General features: G+C 37.7%; 1 protein-coding gene across 1 annotated transcript; it reads right to left on the reverse strand.

The window, feature by feature from the left end:
* Nucleotides 1–4947: 4947 nt before the first annotated feature.
* Nucleotides 4948–17900, reverse strand: CER1 (cerberus 1, DAN family BMP antagonist). Its single transcript, XM_019739137.3, has 2 exons — nt 8389–17900; nt 4948–6595 (listed from the first exon to the last, which is right to left on the reverse strand). The coding sequence occupies exons 1-2, from the start codon at nt 8887–8889 to the stop codon at nt 6314–6316; spliced, it is 783 nt and encodes a 260-aa protein (XP_019594696.1). The 5' UTR covers nt 8890–17900; the 3' UTR covers nt 4948–6313.
* Nucleotides 17901–20543: the final 2643 nt, after the last annotated feature.

Below are 20543 nucleotides of genomic sequence, written 5' to 3' on the forward strand. Positions count from 1 at the left end.
ATAATCTCCTTTGCAGATAAGCAGGAGAATGCGGGCATAGTCTTTTTTTGTGATATTTGCATATTTGGGAGTCCCTTCAATTGTAAGTTCACATGGTGTTCTATCCATTTATGTTTACCTATCTTTTGCCTGAGGTTTAGGCAGGATGAAGGTTTCCTTTTAGTAATAAAATTACTGGAAATTCTTGTTCTTTGGCTAGTGGGCAGAAATAGGTGTGTTTCCCTTACCTGGTATACAAGAGGAAGTTGTGATAATTTCTTTGAAAAATATTAACCCAAGTCCCCACCCACAGGTGGGTCACTGCTGATTGTTTCTTTTGGAGGAGGGGCACAACAGAATAAGAGGGAGGCAGGCCATAAAATGAAAGCCTGAGCTCTGTCCCAGAAATGTGGGTGGATAAGTGGGACCTGGCTTTGGAAAACTAGTATTACAGGAAAATCTGTTCCTTTGCTCAGGGTATTATTACTCACCCATTTCACCCTGGCAAGTTCCTGAACGTGAACATTAGGTTAAACAAGGTGAAGAAGAACCACTAATGTGTATTTTAAGTCCATCCTTTGTTCCAATAATGGAAACCTGACTTTCCTGAGTTCCAGTCAGAAGAGGTTTATGCATATGATTTCCAAGTTTCCTTCCAGCTCTTCTGGCCTCCAGCTTTTTCCCATCCTAATTTACCATACCCACTGTTAGGATTTTTGACTCACGGAAATCTTTGAGAAGATCATAAAAATTCTGGACCTTCGTCCCTGAAGTATGCCCATAGTCAAAACATGTATGCACACTTCAAGGGGTTTGTGAGCCTCTCTGAAGTGCCTGTTATAAACCCATACCATCCTAATCTGCTCACAAACCTTCAAAAACTCCCCATTGCCTATTAAATACATCTCTAAAAGCTGTTGGTTGCTATTCAAAATTCCCCGCACTATGTATACTACCTATCCTTCCAAGACCAGTTCCCAAAATGCATTTATTTAGCTTAAATGTGTTCAGCATTTATTCCTTATAAACATTAAAATTATACACTGTATATGCATATGTCCATGTTTATATATGTATATATGTATATACAAATATATAATATATAAAATGTTTTATGCATTTAATAATATTAAAATAATATAATATGATATATTAAACATAAAACACTAAATTAGTAGCAGTGGGTTAACAAAAATGTCTAATATACAGGACTTGCTGTTAAGGAGCTTACAATTTAGAAAGAAAGATAAAATAAAAAAAATAATGATAACTTAAGTTAAAAAGTGGCACTGGCTATGGCACTCACCATGCTGACCTACCCAATAGCTTTTTTTTTTGTTTTTTATTCCTTGCTGTCAGGGCAAAGATTTTGTTCCATTGTTTAATTATCCTCAGTGTAACTGATTTTATTCAGCTCTTTAAAATTGATATTAAGTGAGAGAGAATCCATTTTTTCTACTTCAGACCTTGATGTGTGAATGGCGAAACATGTCAGGAACTGCAGCAGCATATTGTGACTGAGGGGAGTTTTAGCTGGTGGAGAGTGACAGAGAGTGACAGAGCAGAAAGAAGGAAGGAACCCAAGTCTTTGATGGAATGGTAGGACTTCTGACTTGACCAACGAAGGAACTAGCTGCCTCCCAAACTTCTTGTTATGAAATAATAAATTCCTTTATAACTTAGTATATTCTGAACTATGTTTTCTGGTACTTGAGTCGAAAGCATCCTCATTGATATAAATGCCCTAAGACAGGCATGACTAATGGGGCTGTGGGAATCCGAGAAGGCATAGACTAGTGGATGAATTAGGTGTTTAACCCTGATTATATATGTGTATGTATATATGTTTGTTTGTATGTATGTATGTATGTATGTATGTATGTATGTATGTATATGCATGCATATGTTTATGTATATATGTATGGATAAATATATGTATTTATGTATATATATTCTTATTTTTGAAATCCTGAAGCACTGCAGCATAGTAGGAAAGATCTGGGATTTTGGAGTCATTCAGCTTCTGCTATGCCCCAGAAGTGGTAGTGTGGGAAGGTTATTGAATTTATGTGTGCATCCTCATCTATAAAATAATACAGTACTTCTTACCTCATAGGATTTCATAAGGGTTAAGTGAAATGATGTATGTAAAGTTCTTGAAACAATGCTTAACACATGATATACCTTCAACATGATACCTATGATACTGTTTCTTTATGCCAACGAAAATATTTCTTGCATACCTACTATGTGCTGGACACTTTCCTAGGTATTGATTACAGTGGTAAAAGACATCCAATATGACCCCTGCTCTCATGGAGCTTAAGATTGGATTAATAATGACACAAATAAAGGTGTAATTACAAAATGAGATGACTGTTATGACGTACAGGTATATAGCGTCATGAAATCATGTAAGAAGTGAATCTGACCTAATCTGGGGGTTAAGGAAGACTTCACTGGGAAAGTGGTGTTTGAGTCTGGGGTTGGGGGTTGTATGGGGGGAATCATAATTCTAGCTTTACAGAAGCAAATACTTTCAGTTACTTGTTCTCAGACTGTAAACTTCTGAAGATCAGGAATTATATTCAGATAATCATATACTCATTTATTTATATGCTTTGTACCCAGCACAATGACCAAGCTCATCACAATCATAAAAATTTGTGGACTGACTGAATGAAGTTCTCTAACTCTCACTCTCTTGTCAGAAAAATGGGTATAAAAATGTCTATTTCTAGGAGATGAAAAATATAAAGTACTTGAACACATAGTAAGGGCTCAATAATTAGTGATTGTTATTATTATTACTGTCATTATTGATTTATAATTTGCATATATTATCTCTGCTATTACATTGTAAGCTCCAGGGTAGTGGGGAATGTGTCTTATTTACCTTAGATTATCCCAGAGTTCTCAGCACAGTGACTTGCATAGAATAACTTCTCTGTAAGAATTCAGAAGGTACAGGACATTCTTAAATAGGAATTCGATTGACAGGTTAAAGAGACTATGTACATTAAAAAAATAATTATCACAGCTAAGTTAATTACTCTCTATAGGGAATATTTAATGCCAAGTTTCTAGAATAAACATATATTTAAAAAAAACAAAACTCTAAAATCTTTTGTAAAAACACATCAGAATTCTGTGTGGAGAAAAAAATAACTATAGAACAATGTATATAAAATATCATGCATATAATTAAAACTCATACCACTTATAGCCACCTGATATTTTTCCTCTCAGTTGATTAATCGATGAATTGATTGATTTTCAAATTGCTTGTCTTCCCCCCGTTAGAGAGCAGGATCATGTCTGACTTGTTTCCTCGCTACAGTCACAGAACTTAGAGTGGTATCTTGCACATAGCTGGTGAATAAATAAATACCTGCTGAATAAAGGAACATACACATACAAAAAATAATACTATACATTATTTATGGATGTGTATGTACATCCGTAAAATATAAAAGGATATTGGAATTCTAAACAGGAATCTTTGGGTTGAGGGGTGTTGAAGGGTCAGGGGCGTGAGAGACGGGACTCAGCAGAGTGGTTAGAGCGAACTTTACTAATATGTGACATGGTTGATTTCTTTAAAAAAAATAGACAAGGAGCACAAGATGAGAAAATATTAACTATTCTCGTGGTGAGAATGTGAGTGTTATGTGATTCTTTGCACTTTTCTGTCTTTTAAATTTCTCGAAACAAATTTTTAAAAAATAAGAGAAAGTTGAATGGAGAAGAGTGAATTAACTCCTTGTAGTTTTACAGAATCGAAAGCTCTCTGATAGGCTGTTACTTACACTTAGTCATCACAATAATGTTAAAGTAACTATTATCAGCCTTGTTTTAATCAGGAGACAAATGAGACCAAGATTTTTGAGAGGGTTGCCATGATCACCTCTCAATCAGGACAATGCGTGGCTGAGAACCTGACCTAAGGAAGATTTCTCTTTCAAAAGATAGCATCAATTTCCTTGAAATATGAGAGTTAGACAAGAGGTAAAAAGAAATTACCTTTGAGGCCTATAATCAAGAGACCTAGAGGAGTTAAATCTAAATTGGTAGACAATGAATGAGCAAATTTTTTAATACAAATTAAAAATATGCTCCAAATGACCTTAGGCAAACTGCTTAAACTTTTTTAAGACTTATTTTCCTCACCTATAAAATAAGATGTTTACCCATCTCATAATATTTTTGTAAGGAATGTATAATTTGTATATTTATGTATTACATAAGTTGTTTAATTTATGTCAAAGACCCCGCACAGTATGTGACACTTAATAGATATTCAATATTTGTGTGTTTCCTCTTGGTTTCTTAAGTTCCCATGTATTATGTTGAACCATTGAAAATTGCCTTTTTTATAAATAAAAATGGTTGAATAAGTAAAAATGGTGAGGTTCATACAATTACTCTATGAATACAAGCCCTGATGCCACTATTAGCTATCTCATCTTGAATTCACATGTGAGGGAATGGCAGGCCAGAATTTGAATAAAACTGATGACTCTGTGGGGCTAGAGTCTATTTGCAAGGATAGATAAAAGGGATTTACAAGAATGTAAGGACGACGAGGATAGTCCAATTGGCAGAGATGGGTTTACGTAATCAGGGTTAGACAATTGCAAACTAGACAGCTGCTCAATAGCTTTTGGCACCAAAATATATTGACCAGCTGGGATATCAGTAATGCTTAACAGTTGTATCCTTATGATCATATCTTGGCCAATTAGCTTGTCTTTGACCACTAAAGGGTATAATATATTCTGATGTAATTGCCACATGTGTATCTGTGTAGCACATATTCTATTACGTTGATGTGTTGTAAAATATACACTAAATATAAATGCATTCGCTTCTGCAGAACACCAGGTTAGATAGTGTGATTTAGGGGGAATAGAATTAAACTATACATTGATTTCTTTTTTTTTTTCCCAGAAAATAATCATTATTCTGGGATACACTTATTGTGAATATACTGAAAATAAAGAAATCCAAACAATTAAAATAATTTTAAGATGAATTTTTAAAGAATGATTACAGAAAAAGAAATATGTCTGGGGAAAGTGAGCTTTGCACAAAACATGCATATAAATAAATACAAAAGGAGAAATGTAATCACAGAAGACAGTGATTCAAGGACCTTAACAGAGGTCTATCTGATGTGTCAGAAGAAACATTTCAGCCATTGTCTTAGCTCTGAAACCATTTCAGAAATGCTTCGAGTTAGGTAATCTCCAGATAGTGTCTTTAAATTATGGGACAGACTAAACAAATAAGGACAAACTATAAGACAACTGAATGTCATGACATTTCCCAGAATGTTTCATACACTAAAATTTAATACATTCAAATGTTCAGAATATGTTTAGAACTTGCAATGGTGGCCTTTGCTGAATAAAATTTGTAATATAAAGTTTTTACACAGTAGCAAAAAAAAAAAGTCATCCAGACACAGAACCCTTACTTACTACCTTATCCAAAATACATGTGGATAAAATATATCATCTTTAAATTGTTTTAATTTTAAATCATTTGCAGTTTATTTAATTGGACAGCTTCTGGAATTCCTTGGTTACTTTCATTAGCATCTCTGGATTGACCTTTAAACCTGGTATTGGCCGTATATTTTTCTTTCCCCACAATATAGGTACTTGTTTGGCTACCAGTGATTGTTCCTTATCCCGACGTAAAGCACTAAAAGTACCATCAATGTTCCTTCTTCAAAGCTGGAGACCTGACATTAAGTAGTTTATATGGGGAGTATCAAAAATAAGGAAGCAACCAAACAAGTTACTACTTACATCTATGGAACTACTTAATCATCTGATTGGAGCCAAATAAAACACTGCCTGAGATGCAAAGGCAGCTATAAGTATGAGGAATCCTTTCTATTATACAAATTTGCTGGTGCTTTGACAGCTATTAAAGAAGCCCATTTTTCTGATCTAGGTTACTTCTTTTCCTTTTTTCAGGTGGAGGGCTTGTACCAAAACTTGGAGAAAATAGATCATGGAATATTAGTAGTGGAAAGGACTTGAGCAATCATCGAGTTCAAGTACCTCATTTATTGACGAAAAACTCAAGGTGGAGAATGCTTCCATAACTTGTTACCCTTCTATGGCCAGTAAGCAGGAGAGCCAAAACTGGATACCAAATGTGTACTGATAACTAGACGAATAGCATTATCTCTAAATTGCTCTATCTTACTACTTTTTAAACCACCTTTCCCTTAAAAGAGTACTGAACATTTCCAGAACGAATAATCAGCAACTTTGCTATTGTGGCTTTGCTGTTGAAAGGTAATATTGGGAGAGCTTTTTTAAGTTGAAAATCCTGGGATAAAGGGATCCTGGGCATGATGCTCGTGGTGCTCCGTCTTCACCTTACACTGGCATTCCTCCACCAGCATCACCACCTTGACCACAGGGGCAAGGCCAGTGCAGTTCAGCTGCAAGTGCATCGTGGTGAACTTGGCAGGCGAGCAGTGGGAGCAGAAGGTATGGAGATTCTGTGCAGCTTCAGGAAAACGAACAGACCCGCATTTCCCAAAGCACAGGTTGTTCTGCACAACTACTTCCTCACACTCTTCATGGGTGATAGTCTGCAAGGCAAACACATCTCCATTAAATGATCTTGCAGCATTTCATTAATACACATGATACAGAAGCTATAGATTGTTAAGTCTGAGGATAATTTAGAATAAAATGTCAAAAACTTTCCAATTTGGGATATTCTGCATTATCCAAGTGATGTTATCTGTAAGGGCATAAAGCTACCGCAACAAAAGATTTCCTTTATTGACTAAATGAATAAATTAACCTTTAAGAAGTCCCTAAGTTAAAATGAAAGTCTTATTCTATTTTGAAATGCAAAACTTTAAGAAATTTTGTCTAATTGGATGCTGCCAGTTGAAAAATTCTAATGGTTGACTTCTTATGTAAGTAATATGCCTTCCCTTTTGATTCCTCACAGTACATTGTGCATAATATATTCTCAATACAAGTCTGTTCAGTTGCTCATAGGTTAGAATATCATGAGTTTAATTCTATCCTATTCTGCAGGGTCTATAGTACATTCAAATCTATGAAGTTGCATGGAGCAAATTGGCAACACATAAGCCTGCAAATCATCGTGCATGACATCACTTTTGCCTCTCCCATAACCCTACGCCCATAGCTTTATGTGCCTTTCAAAATGTATGAGTCAAACACCTTAATTTCAATTTCATTTGCAATAGAATTCAAAATAAGAGTTTCAAAGGAAATTTGATTGCATGATTCTTAGGAGCAATTTTCTAATTGCACATGGCCAACAAAGCAGTCATTATTATTTGACAGTTGACTTGTCATTGCTACATATCCTTGCCTTTTTAGGCATAACACTTAACTGCTTTGCACAGTCAATTACCTTATAATACTGCCCGCTTAATTGGGTAGTATTATTGGACTGTAAAATTTTACTCTACCTCATGTTTCTGTTAGTTCACTATCTTTATGTGTAAGCACCTGATGCAATTTCTCAATTTTAATTTAACATTTGGAGTATGGGGCTTGCCAGGACCGACGGGAGGAAGGAGACAGTAGAATGCTCCTTCATCTTAATAGTGTAGAATCAATGATAACAACCACAAACCATCCAATACAACATGAATTAGGAGATAGGTATTAGGAAGAGTATTAGGAATTAGTATTAGGTATCAGGATAGGTATTAGGAATTAGGCGATTAGGTATTAGAAAATGTGACTTTGCATCAAAATTATTTTTTAAAAGTTTATGAGAAAATGAGTCATTTTTGCTATGATTATATTAAAGTGATATGGCAGCTTCTGCCTAGAAACCTCAACATATTTTATAGACCTGTGAAGTAGTTCCATGTGAAATACTAGGATTAAGGCCATCATATATGTGTATGAGAGTATTTGGGGAGGAGTCCAATGTATCCCAACTGATCTACAGATGGAGTTGACCTACTCACCCACATCCTAATAGAGAGTTAGTGACACAGCTAGAGAGAGTTCTTGGTAGATGGCTCTAAATTCCCTGTTTTCTAACTGAAAGTGTTGTTTTATTTATCATTCTGGATAGAGCAACACTTTTGTAAAAATAAGAAAACAAATCTATGTGCCATCAATATAAATGATTATTAATATTGGCAGGAGAGTCACACAATTCTTGTGGCGTTTCTAGAACACCAAGAAACAATGGCAAGTTTAGAAGGAAATTTCGGGGTATGATAATAGTTTGCCAAATCCTATGATGACTGCCCAGGGAGAAAGTCTGGGAGTCAGGCAGGACTCAGCCTCCTGGCAGCCTCTTCCCTTCCTCTTCACCTGTCCCAGTTGCCCACCCCCTTCCTCAAACCCAATTAATCCCCTCTCCCCCCAGAACAGATACCTGGCTGAAAGGCACCGTCCTACAGGTCTCCTGATGCACTTCGTGGCTTTTTATGGGCAAGATGACCCCCTGAGAAGCCGGACTCATTTTGAACATGAAGTGGTGCCAGAATTTCTTGGCTTCTTCCTGAAGAGGTGACTTCCTCATTTGTATCCCATCCTTGGACTGAGTGAGGGCCTGGGTGCCAAGTGGAAAGTGCTCACTGATCGGGTCCTGGGTTGGGTGCAGTTCTCTCTCAGGCTTCTTCCAGAGCCTGCCAAACCTGAACAGCGTCTTCTCTCTTTGTCTCCGGCCCGCCCCTGCAGTGCTGGCACCTATCAGGTGTGGCACTGCAACAAACAGATCTGGCTTCTCCTCGGCCTCCTCTTGGTTGCCCATGGGAAGCTCTCTGCGATTCCTTTCTAGGAGCACAAGAGGAACCGCACTCTGACTCTGGTGGCCGTGCTGTGCAGCCTTTCCCAGAGTCAGGAGTACCAGCAGCTGAAGTAAGAGGAGATGCATGCTGTTGCGGGCCCCAGCTCCTCTCAGATTCACAGCCGGTGAGGCCTGAAGGAGAGACTCGCTCCCTGCAGGACTGTGAACAAGGAGCTCCCATATATAGATACAAGCCTTGTGGGATGAGGAGGCAGGTGGTCAGTAGCCAGGCAATGTAAACACATTTGTTTGCTTGAATTATGTAGTGCTAAAGGTGTCCTGCCTTCACTTGAGTTTTGTGTATTTTAGAAGGCCCGAGTGAAAGCCTGGGACCCAGGGGGTCATTAGCTGACACTTTATCGTCTGAGATTTAAAGAGCAGTATTAGAGAAAACAACACATTCTTTGCCCAGATTTCCCATCGCTGTTATTAGAAGAAGGACCAGAGTCAACAGAACATTTCAGGTGCATCTGCTTTGTGCTGGGATAGCATAGATAAAACATGTTTTTATGAGAAAAGTATACCACATAAAAATTCAAAGCACACATTTAGCAGAAGCCTAAGCTTTTAGATTCTACACACACACACACACACACACACACACACACACACACACACGAGCAGCCAAAGGAGTATATCAACATTGTAAGGGAGGGAAAGGAAGAAATAGGTGGATGTTAAAGAAATAGATGGATGTTTGCTGAGTAGAAGACTCTCCATCTTACTTAGATGCGGTTGGGGTTGCTGATTTGTGTGGCAAAAGAGTAAGGGGAAACTCATAATTCGAAGTCATTCCCCTCACCTTAAGAATCAAATACTCAGTGCTAAATTTCACAACTGGTCAGTCATCAGATAAACCCTTTCAATTGTTCACAAATTTCTCAACGAGATACTAACTAATAGACTGACAGGCATCAGTCTTCACTGAAGATGGGGAAATGTTTCTCTCAAGCAGCCTAATGATTTTTTCTTTCTTGAACAAAGAGCCAGACTTGAGAACGTGGATTCTAAGAACCAGGTTTGATAGCTCTGGGCATGAAGCTGGCTGGTCAATTCTTTACCTTACAGAATCCACATTACCTCCCAATTCTAGCATAACTGATGACCAGGATAAATAAAGATGGAGATAAATATGAGTCTTTAGGAATCAAAGGAAAATCTGTTACGTGACTATCATTTGAAAATGTCGTAAATCAGGCCAGGATATGAAAAAGAAACATATGCAGGAAACGGGAACCCCAGAATTGAGTCTAATGGACTCTCCACACTATTTGAACACTATTTCCACTGAGAATTGACCCAATACTTGCTTATGTTTCTTCCCTTTTAGTTTAATGATTATATTCCTTGCTTTCAGTAACACACATAATCCTGGAACATGCTCCCCCAATTTTTAGTACTAGTTAAGCATTCTTTTAAAGAAGTGACCCACTGGAATATTTTTGCCAGACATCTGTGTTCTTTTTAATAATCATGCCTGATTTCTGTGAGATAAAGTCTCAAGTAAGCCCTTTACCTACAAATAATGAACTATTTAAAAATGGACCATATTTTTCCAAAACTCTATTAGAAGAGACATATTTTACTTATATCAAATACCATAGAACCTGTACTAATATTAATTAAGGTAAAGTTGATCTATCCTAAATGAGCATTAAGATTTGCCACTTCTTTTAAAGTAGATTTTTAATTGCCAGCTATTTGAATTTCTTCATTCCGCTCAGTTAGTCAATGAAATGGACTTTCCAGAGCTGGCCTCTCTGTCCCCTGAGTATAAATATGCTATGGACACCAACTATGATATGTTTCCTGATTCCTTTTAAACTTTATTTTTCAGTGCTTAAAGTTTAATTGCCATCAATCGCGATATCTAGCATTTCCCCAAACTTAAGACTATCCCAAAGATTCCACTTGGGGTCTCAGGTTGATCAGCTCTGAACATAGAACAAAATTAAAATAATTTCTGTTGCATCAAAATTTGTAGAAGATGCACTTGGGGAGCCAGGCAACATATTCCATACTAGAAGATGATTGAAAATGATAAAAACTTGGTTCCTGCCCTCAAGCAGGTTATATGGTCTAGTGGTGTCATACATTTTGTAACCTTATTGTATTAGCTGTAGTGATGCCTGTTATCCATTTTAAACCTTCCTTTAGTCCTAAACTCTCTTTCTGATCCCATTTTTTGGTGTTTATAAATGTCCTTTAAAAAGTACGCATGGAGAATTTCCTCTTGTTGTGTTGTCATTCTTGTTGAGAAAATGGACAATTACCCTGAAGGGTGAATCTAGCGAAGTAAAGCCTGTGTGATGAGAGCTATGGTATAGCAGTCTGTTTTCCAGCCCCATCTTTCACAGCTAAGGGCCGACGACATTCCCCTTTCACCACTGTGTCCTTTCACCAATTCTAAAGCTAAGTGTGTGACACATTATAGCTTACTCTTAAGAACACAAACATTTTTGTAGCTTTCAGCAAAAATATGCTGGCTCTGTGGGTCTTCAGTGACACAGACATCTAGTCACCTCCCAATTTGGATGAAGCCAAATGGAGGTGGGTCTGGAGTGGGCCTCCCGACACAGCGGGAAGCCGATGTGTGGAGAGAGCACCACACATTGTTGGTGTACCTAGTAGCAAACGCCAGAGTGAAAGGCAGGCCTGAGCTTACATGTGCCCGAGACTGCTAAGTCCACTTCCTGGGATAACCTCAGGCCTTCGTGAGAGCCAGAGGGGCCAATATCATAATACATTCATTCCAATTTACAGCTCGGGCTCCGCATAATATGAGCTCTGATTCCAACTTGACCTGGTTTTCCTAGGCACTAAGATATCTTCGGGACTGGGCAGAGCTCCCAGCGTGCCTGTGAGAGGACAGTCACAGCTGCCTTTTCTATCTATCTCTCTTACAGACTCTCAGAAGGAAGTGAAAAAGTGGTCTAGCGCTCTCTGAGGAAAAAGAGAGAGGCTCAGCTCTTTCCTGAAAACCCCAGACCTAAATCAACAAAAGGTGAGAAGCAGTGTTGGGGTAGAAGGTGGGCATTAGCGTTAAACTGAGAGACAGAAAAGAGAATTAGGGTTGATGGATTTGTGGAAGAAATCTGTTTAGGGCGCATGCCATTGCCTCATAATGACCTCTCTTTTCAAAATATGGAATAGCCATTGTGTCATGGGAGTTCTGATTATTTAAAAAGAACCCTTTCAAAGAAGGCAGAATCTTTCTCTGTTTTCCAAAAGACAAAGAAGACGGCACATTAGAGTAAGTGGTTTCCCCTTAATCCTTTTGACATAATTTGCTTCAGTAAATTATTCAACATGTACAACTCTCCCCCCTGGACACCCCTCCCTGACACTTTCTATGTAAAGAACACATCAGAAAGGGCTTCATTCCCCAGAGCTGCTCTACTAATTGGACTCATTGATGTATTCATTTGTATAGCAAGTATGTGAGTGCCAACTCTGTGCTAGGGTCTGAGGATAAAAAGGTGGTGTCCCTGTCCAGGCCTGGTGGAGTCTGCAGTCCATAGGGAGAGTCTAGTTTATTCACAGCAAGTTACGCAAGGAACACTAGGCAGCCACCATTCCTGTGCTAATCAGGGACTTTCAGAGCCAGATCCCAAAAGCATCAGGTACAGTCACACTGTGTTTCTGCTCATTTTAGTCAATAAATCTTTGTTAAGTGCAAGGAAGTGCAATAGACGTGCAATCATTTGATTTTTGGTTAGGTAATAAATATATGTAGTATCAAAAGTCAAATAGGACAAAAATTGTATAATGAAAGGTAAATCTTCCTCTGACCTCTCAGGCTTCCTGTCCTGCCATGGAGGCAATCACTGTTATCAACTTATTTATGCAATCTTTTTATATTGTCACCTGCTATGGGCTGAACTGTGTCTCCTCAAAGGTCATATGTTGAAATCTTAACCCTCAGAACCTCAGAATGTGACCATGTTTAAAAAAGAGGTAATTAAGTTAAAGTGAGGTCATTGGGGGGGGGGGCTATTCCAATAAAACTGGTGTCCTCATAAGAAAAGGAGATTAAGACAAAGACACACAGAGAGGAAAAACCATGTGAAGATATAAGGAGAAGATGGCTGTCTCCAAGCCAAGGAGGGAGCCCCCAGAAGGAAATTACCTTATCAACATCTTGATTTTGGACTTCCAGCCTCCAGATCTGTGAGCACATAAATCTCTATTGTCTAAGCCACCCAGTCTGTGGTACTTTGTTATGGCAGCTCTCATAAACTATAACATCACCCTAAGGGAACAAAATGCATAGCCAATAGAAAAGGACAACTATCAAATGGCGTAGCATGCCAATAAATTCCCCATTTCCACTTTTAGGCACCGATCCCTGAAATATCTTTTAAGATCTGATAATTTTATTTGCAGTTTCAGTGATCTTACTGTTCTCTGTCCAAAACATTCCCATACCATGGAGAAGCGTTTTACTTTTTTGCAACTGGGGATGTATCTATTACCGTGCACAAATAATGGACAATGCCTAAATGTGACTAATCAGCTACTTATCAAGATTGCAGAGAGGGCTCCTGCAAATCTGAAAAGTAGGCCAAAGCAGCTAAGAGAATTCCACCATATGTCCCACCAGCCCATTGTCCATCCTTCCCCCACTCCCATAGTCCAGGTTGCCTTCACTGATGTTTAACCTCTGTCATGCTCCTTCTTCCCCATCCTTAACATTTACCTTGATCATTTTTCATTCTGCTTCAGAAAGCTGCTCTCAGCAAGAGTAATGTAAGTGGCAGTAGCTCTGGACTTGAAGCCAGAAAAACTTTATCTGATTCCTGGCTCAGCTTCACAGCTCATAAGCTATATGATCTCAGGTACTTAAATTCATGTCCCTCAACCTTGCCAGGGACAATACAGCCTGCCCTGCCCTCCTCATGTGGCTCATTGCCTTTCTTTTCACCCCTAATCCTATCCCTTGGGTGACATCAGCGTCCACATGGATGGGTCTGATTGATAACATGCCACTAGTATTACATGATGTCTCATTCAATACCTTTGCTGAAATCAGATGACCTCCATTCCAACCGGACGCCCCATCGCTATTACATCCTGACCCATTATTACCAGGAATTGCTCCACCTCTAACCTGTGACTTCCACATTCTGCTCTCTCATGACATTTTGTTGTTTCAGTGCTCTCACACAGTTGTTCCCGCAGCATTTGTTTCCTCCTTTATCCTCATACTAGTACTACCACAATTGTAGTTAAACACTTAATGGTGTGAACATTTGTTTAACATCTGTCTCCACTTTCAATTTAAAGTCCGTGAAAGTAGGGGCTAAATCTTTCTTAGTCACAACCTCAAGTCCTAGAATAGTTCCTACCATGTAGCAGATGCTCCAAAATACTGATTTTAAAATGAACAAATGAATGAATGTAAGTTCTCTGGTCTTCACTTTCTTCCCTATCTAGGTTGCATTCACGGCCCATCATTTCAAACTTTTGCAGTATTCCTAACTCCCTGGCCCCTTTTTCCTCCTCTTGCACCCATCTAGTAAAATTCCAACCCTAGAAACACTCAGCTATCCACCTTCCCTGGGCCATACCTGGGCTATGGAATGTTGGCAGAGATGATGACAAAATAGCAAAAATTGATTCTATGTAAATTAACTCTCTCTCATCTTAATTGTACCCTCAATTCTGCTCAACAATCTTTCATATTACTCTAATCAACTCTCTCTTCATTTTCCATATAGATTATTTTAAAACTTCCTGAATTTTCTTAAACCTTTGATGCTCTGCCTCTCACATCATTTTCAGCAAATGACCTCACTCCTTCTTCCACAGAGAAAGATAGAAGCCATCAGATGGGAGAATTTCCTCCCATTAGACCATCAAACCACACCACTTCATTTCTCCTTTCCATTCTGTTCTTGAATTCCATCCTGTCCAACCTACTTTATCGAATAGTCTCCCCCCTTATCATCAAACTATCTTCACTCTACTGGCTGCTCTTAATATAATGTTTGCTTGGTTTGAATCTTTTGGAAGTGTCTCTTTATTTCATAAAAGTTTTCAGGTTCTGCACTTCAATATTGTCTTCTGCCTTTGAAGAAAATTTTTGGAAAGAATTGTCTAAATCCCATCTCCACTTTTTCACGTCCATTGACATATCAACTCACTGAAGTCTAGCTTTTCACTCTAGCACACCTTTCCATCTTTCTTCCCAGGATCACCCATACCTTCTTGTAGCTGTTGGAACTCTCTGCAATATTTAACTCATTTCTCATGAGTGTGGTCCTAAATATAATAAAGGGGGGGGAAAAGGTCAGAAAGGGCAAAAGAACTGTGACAATCCTGAAGTCTTCAGCTGCAGAGCAGACCCGCTATCCAGCTGGCTCCCTAGGTAGTAGAGGATTTACAAGGGGGCCATCTCACCCCATAACACCAAGGTTTACTTGGGGGCACCAGGAAAGATATTCTTTACTCTGCCATTTAGTGATTCCTCAGCCTTAGCTTAATTTGGATACATGTGTCTCTTCCTAACCAGGGAGGGAAGGCTCCTCGAAGGTAAGATCTGTGTTTGCAGGAGACTGCATTGTCAGCAGCTTTGACAAGAGGGATTTTGTTAAAGACATTTTCTGTTTATTTCCCATTCCTGGCCACTCACTCTATACTTGGATAGTTGGTGAATGTTTGTTTGAACATGTCAAATCCAATTAAAATGTGGAAAGAAACTTCTGACACAGGTCCTTACTGCTCTTTACTTTCTAAAAGGTATCTCTTTGTCCTGGAGAACATATCCTTAATTCTCTGTGTCTAGACCCTATTTTAAAACCAAATTTCCACTGAATCTGGGAAGAATCAGATTAAACCTTTATTTTCCAGCCTGGCCAGAGTCTCAGAGTAGGTCTTTGAACTTTGTCATACTAGCCACAGTTCCCAAGTAAGTCTCTCCTGAAGGAGAAGTACACTCCTAGAAAAGGTAACTCATGCCAGAGAATTCTATGTGTGTTAGTTAAGTTTATGCAGCTTGTAAATTGTTTCCTCCAGTTGGATGATGGGGGCGGTGTATCACCAACAGAAATGAGTGTAGGGGCATCTGTCTGAAAACCATTTCCCCACTGGCCACCTTGCCAGTTTCTGCTTATACAATGAAGGCAGCTTGGGGGAACCATATTGTTCCTATAAGCTCATAACACATGAACAAATGATTAAAAACACATGGAAAACAGTTCCACAGCTAAGCTAAAATTCAGATGGGAATGGAAAATCAACTTGCAAAGCTTTCAACTGACTCGGGGCCAAATGTACGACAGAATGTGAGGAAAAGTTGCCAACAGAGAGGGAAGTAGGGGAGAAAAGCAAGTCATGGGTAGGAAAGCTAAAACAATGACACCTTGTATTGACAACGCCTCTCTAAGGCTCTCCAAGAGTAGGTACCAAAATCAACCCTGGAAATAGTAAGACCTTCGTTTCATGAAAGATTTTAGACAGATTTATATTTTCTACCCTCTATAAATAAAGGTTGGCTTGACTATCTTGGCAACACCTGTGCAGAAACATAATGTTAAGTATCTGTAACATAAATATTAAAATATTACACATTTTTCCCTCCAAGGTGTGGGAATTCAGTAACAAGGTGGCATGAGACAAACTGTGAAAAATCATGACAATAAAATGTAAAAGTAAAGCAGAACTTTCCAGTAAGGCTTACCTTCTGTTGTGTACCTGACCCTGGGTTCAAGATTTCCATAAAGCAGGCTGGCTTTAGTCATATTAGCAAAAGTTCAACTCTTGATTCAAATCTGAAACTCTAAGAAGCCTGTTATTTGTGGATAGTCATTAAAATGACCCAAGGAAATCTGTAGGCAAGAAGGTGATTTACTGGGAGCTGGTCTCCATTGGTCTTTTCTGTCCTTTAGCTTCTAGCTTTATTCCTTCCTGCCTCCCATATTCCCTGAACCACAGTTCTCTCCACTTAGCACCATTTAAGTGTTCACGTGTTCATTTGGGGGCATGATGAATACTGAATATATGCAACAAGTATGCTCCTTGCATACTGAATGCAAAAGGAAATTTTGAAAATATGGCTCCATGGAAAAGCCATTCTTAGAAAATATCCTCCAAGTCCTTCGCAGCAAACAATCCTTCTGTTATGTGAAAAACTATTCCCTAATGTCTGAAAGCAAGGCATATTGGGGTTTAAAAAAGAGCTTCCTCGGTCACCTGGATTTCTCCAAAAACTATTCAACACAAATGTTCTAATATGAACAGTTCTCACTTGTAATATGGAACTTACAACCCCAACTCTCCTGCCCCCAGTTCCTCCTTCCCCACTTACTGGTGAGAACAAGTACTGTTTGACATTGTCATGGTACTTTACCTCTCTCTCTCTCTCTCTCTCTCTCTCTCTCTCTCTCTCTCTCTCTCTCTCTCTCTCTCTCGCACACACACACACACACACACACACACACATTCTGTACAGCTTTTAAAGAGGCATTTTTATTGAGTGCCTACTATGTCCCAGGCATATGCTTTATAGTTTCATTAGGAAGTTATTGTCATCCCCCTTTTATAGATGAGAAACCTAAGTTTAGGGAATTTGGGATACACGGCTAGTAAATAGAGGAATTGAGATACAAACCCACCTCTTACTTTTCTTCTTCGCCAGCCTGCCTCTTGCAGCACAACTATTAAAATGGTGCCTATGTTATTTTATATTCTGCTATTTTAAATTAACATTGTGTGATAGAATTATCATTTTAATAGAGGCAATAAAATATTCCATTTAGCATTCTTCTGCCATTAGACATTTAAATCATATAACTTTGCTCCAATTTTTCATTGTCCTGACATAAATATATCTTCATGCATATAGCTTTCATTTTCTTCTGAAAATTTTCAACCATGTTGTAGATTTTATTTTGTTTTCCTTTAAACAGCTTTATTGGAGTATAAAATTGACATCCAATAAATAACACATTATTAAAATGTACAATTTGGTAGATTTAGACATATATGTAGATATACACGAGGTCAGACAATTAAGTTCGCGAACTCACCCTAGGAAAAAAGTGCTACATACCTTATTGCTGAATATCACTATGGTCACCTTCCAAGTACTCCCCTTGGGAAGCTATGCACTGATGCCAGCACCTAGTCCATCCTTCAAAGCAATTTTGGAACTCTTTTTCTGGAATGGCCATCAGAGCTGTTATCGTATTGCCCTTGATGTCCTGAATGTCATCAAAATGTCTTCCTTTCAGTATTTCCTTTATCTTTGGGTAAAGAAAGAAGTCACTGGGGGCCAGATCAGGTGAGTAGGGAGGGTGTTCCAATACAGTTATTTGTTTGCTGGTTAAAAACTCCCTCACAGACAGTGCCGTGTGAGCTGGTGCATTGTCGTGATGTAAGAGCCATGAATTGTTGGCGAAAAGTTCACGTCATTTTTGTCTAACTTTTTCACGCAGCCTTTTGAGCACTTCCAAATAGTAAACTTGGTTAATTGTTTGTCCAGTTGGTACAAATTTATTATGAATAATCCCTCTGATATCAAAAAAGTTTAGCAACATTGTTGTAACAAGTTCGCAAATTGTCAGACCTCATACATACATACATATATATATCTGTGAAACTATTACTACAAGCAATATAGTGAAAAACTCCATCACTCTCAAAAGTTTCCTTGTGTCCCTTTGCAATCCCTTCCTGTGCCCTTTCCTGTCCTCCTCTCCCATTCACAGATAACACTTGTTTTGCTTTCTGTCACTATAGATTGGTTTGCACTATAAAGAATTTTCTATAAATGGAGTATATATACACTATGTATTTTTTGGTCAGGCTTCTTACAATCAGCATAATTATCCTGAGAATCATCCACGTTGTTGTAGCAATATCTCATTTTTAATATTCTTTTATATTCCTGAGTATTTCTTTGTAAGTATATACTATATTTTGTTTATCCATTCACAAGATAGTGGACATTTAGTTATTTAATTTGTTGTTACAAATAAAGCTGCTATGAACATTCATGTGTAAGTCTTTGAAAGAAAATATTCATTCTTTTCTCTTGGGTAAACACCTAGGAGTGGAATGGCTGGATGGATCGTATGGCACGTATATGTTTACCATTTTTTAAGAAACTACCAAATTGTTTTCCAAAGTGGTTGGACTATTTTATATTTCCACCCACAGTGTATGAGAGTTCATTGTATGCTTACCAATACTTGTTATTGTCAGTCTTTTTAATTTTAGCCATTCTAATAGGTGTGTAATACTATCACATTGTGGCTTTAATTTACAATTCCCTAATGACTAATATATTGACATATTTTTCATGTACTTATTTGCCATCCATATATCTTCTTTGGTGAAATATCTGTTCAAATCTTTTGACATTTAAAAAACTGTTACTAAAAAAATAAAATTAAATTAAAAACTTACTATTGATTTTCTATTTCACTGATTTTGACTCTGGTAATTTTTATTTCCTTATTTCTGCTTTTTTTTTTCTTTTTCTAGTTTCTTAAGGTGGAAGCTAAGGTTAAGACCTTGCTTTCTAATACAGGAATTTAGTATTATAAAATTTCCCCTAAGTACTGCTTTAATGGCATTCCACAAACTTTGATATGCTGTGTTTTCATTTTTATTCAATTCACCATACTTTCTAAATTCCCCTTTAATTTCTTCTTTAACCCATGCAGTAAAGTAGTCTATAAATTAGTTTCCAAACACTTGGGGATTTTCCAGAGATATTTCTGTTATTTATTTCTAATTAAATTCAATTGTGGTCAGAATACATATTTTGTATGACTTGAATCTTTTAAAATTATCGAGACTCATTTTACATTCCAGAATATGGTCTGCCCTAGTAAATGTTCTGTGTGCACTTGAAAAGAACGTACATTCTGCTTTTATTGGGTAGAGTGTTCTAAAAGTGCCTGCTTGTTCTATCCATTATTGAGAGAGGGTATTATCATTTCTGACTCTAATTATTGATTTCTCCTCACAATTTTATCAGTTTTCCTTCAAGTATTTTTAAACTTTGTTATCAGATGCATAAATATTTAGGATTATTGTGTCCTCAATGTAGTGGCCCTTTTAAATTATAAAATAAACTTCTTTCTCCTTGGTAATAGTCTTTGTTCTGATATGAAGATAGCCACTCCAGTTTTCTTTTCACTAGTTTTAGGATAGTATATCTTTTTTCATTTTTCTTCTGGAGGGTAAATTGGGATTGATTGCCTTTGGGAAGCAAAAATACAGAGAAGGATAGAAGTAAAAGGTGAAATCATACTTCATTGCTTATAAAAAGTACTGCAGGTTACCATAAGCCCTTTAATGGAAGTGTTGGTTGATTTTTGTTCCTTTCCATCTTAAGATAAACTAAATTTTATTGCTTAGCAGAATACAAGACCTATAAAAACTGTTCGAAATGAACAGTTACATGTGTAAGTTATGAGGATAGTATATTCATTTCCTGCATGATCCTGTTCTAAAGACTTGTAAAATTAATTTTAAGAAAATCATGGAAGTCTGGACATTATAGACATCCAGACACACTCTTCTATCAGTAAGTGTTCCCTCATGATTAATGGGGAGAAAGAGAAGGAAATCAATAAAGCAGTACTCTAAATTAAAAAATATGTTGAATCAGTATTCTCTTCCCCTTAACCAACCACATAAACAAATAAACAGAAACCTGGATGAGACATGGTACAATGACTGGAAAAAGTATCTTGGATGAGTCAAATATATCAACCCATTTACAGCTT

Source organism: Rhinolophus sinicus, chromosome 16 (assembly GCF_057876585.1).
Source record: "Rhinolophus sinicus isolate RSI-liver-muscle chromosome 16, RSI-T2T, whole genome shotgun sequence".
NCBI classification, from domain to species: Eukaryota; Metazoa; Chordata; class Mammalia; order Chiroptera; family Rhinolophidae; genus Rhinolophus; species Rhinolophus sinicus.

Coding starts and splice junctions, on each gene's coding strand:
- CER1 (XM_019739137.3), bottom strand. CDS start 8,889: ATGCATCTCCTCTTACTTCAGCTGCTGGTACTCCTGACTCTGGGAAAG. Junction 6,596..8,388: donor GGACGGTGCCTTTCAGCCAG/GTATCTGTTCTG, acceptor TTTGCCTTGCAG/ACTATCACCCATGAAGAGTG.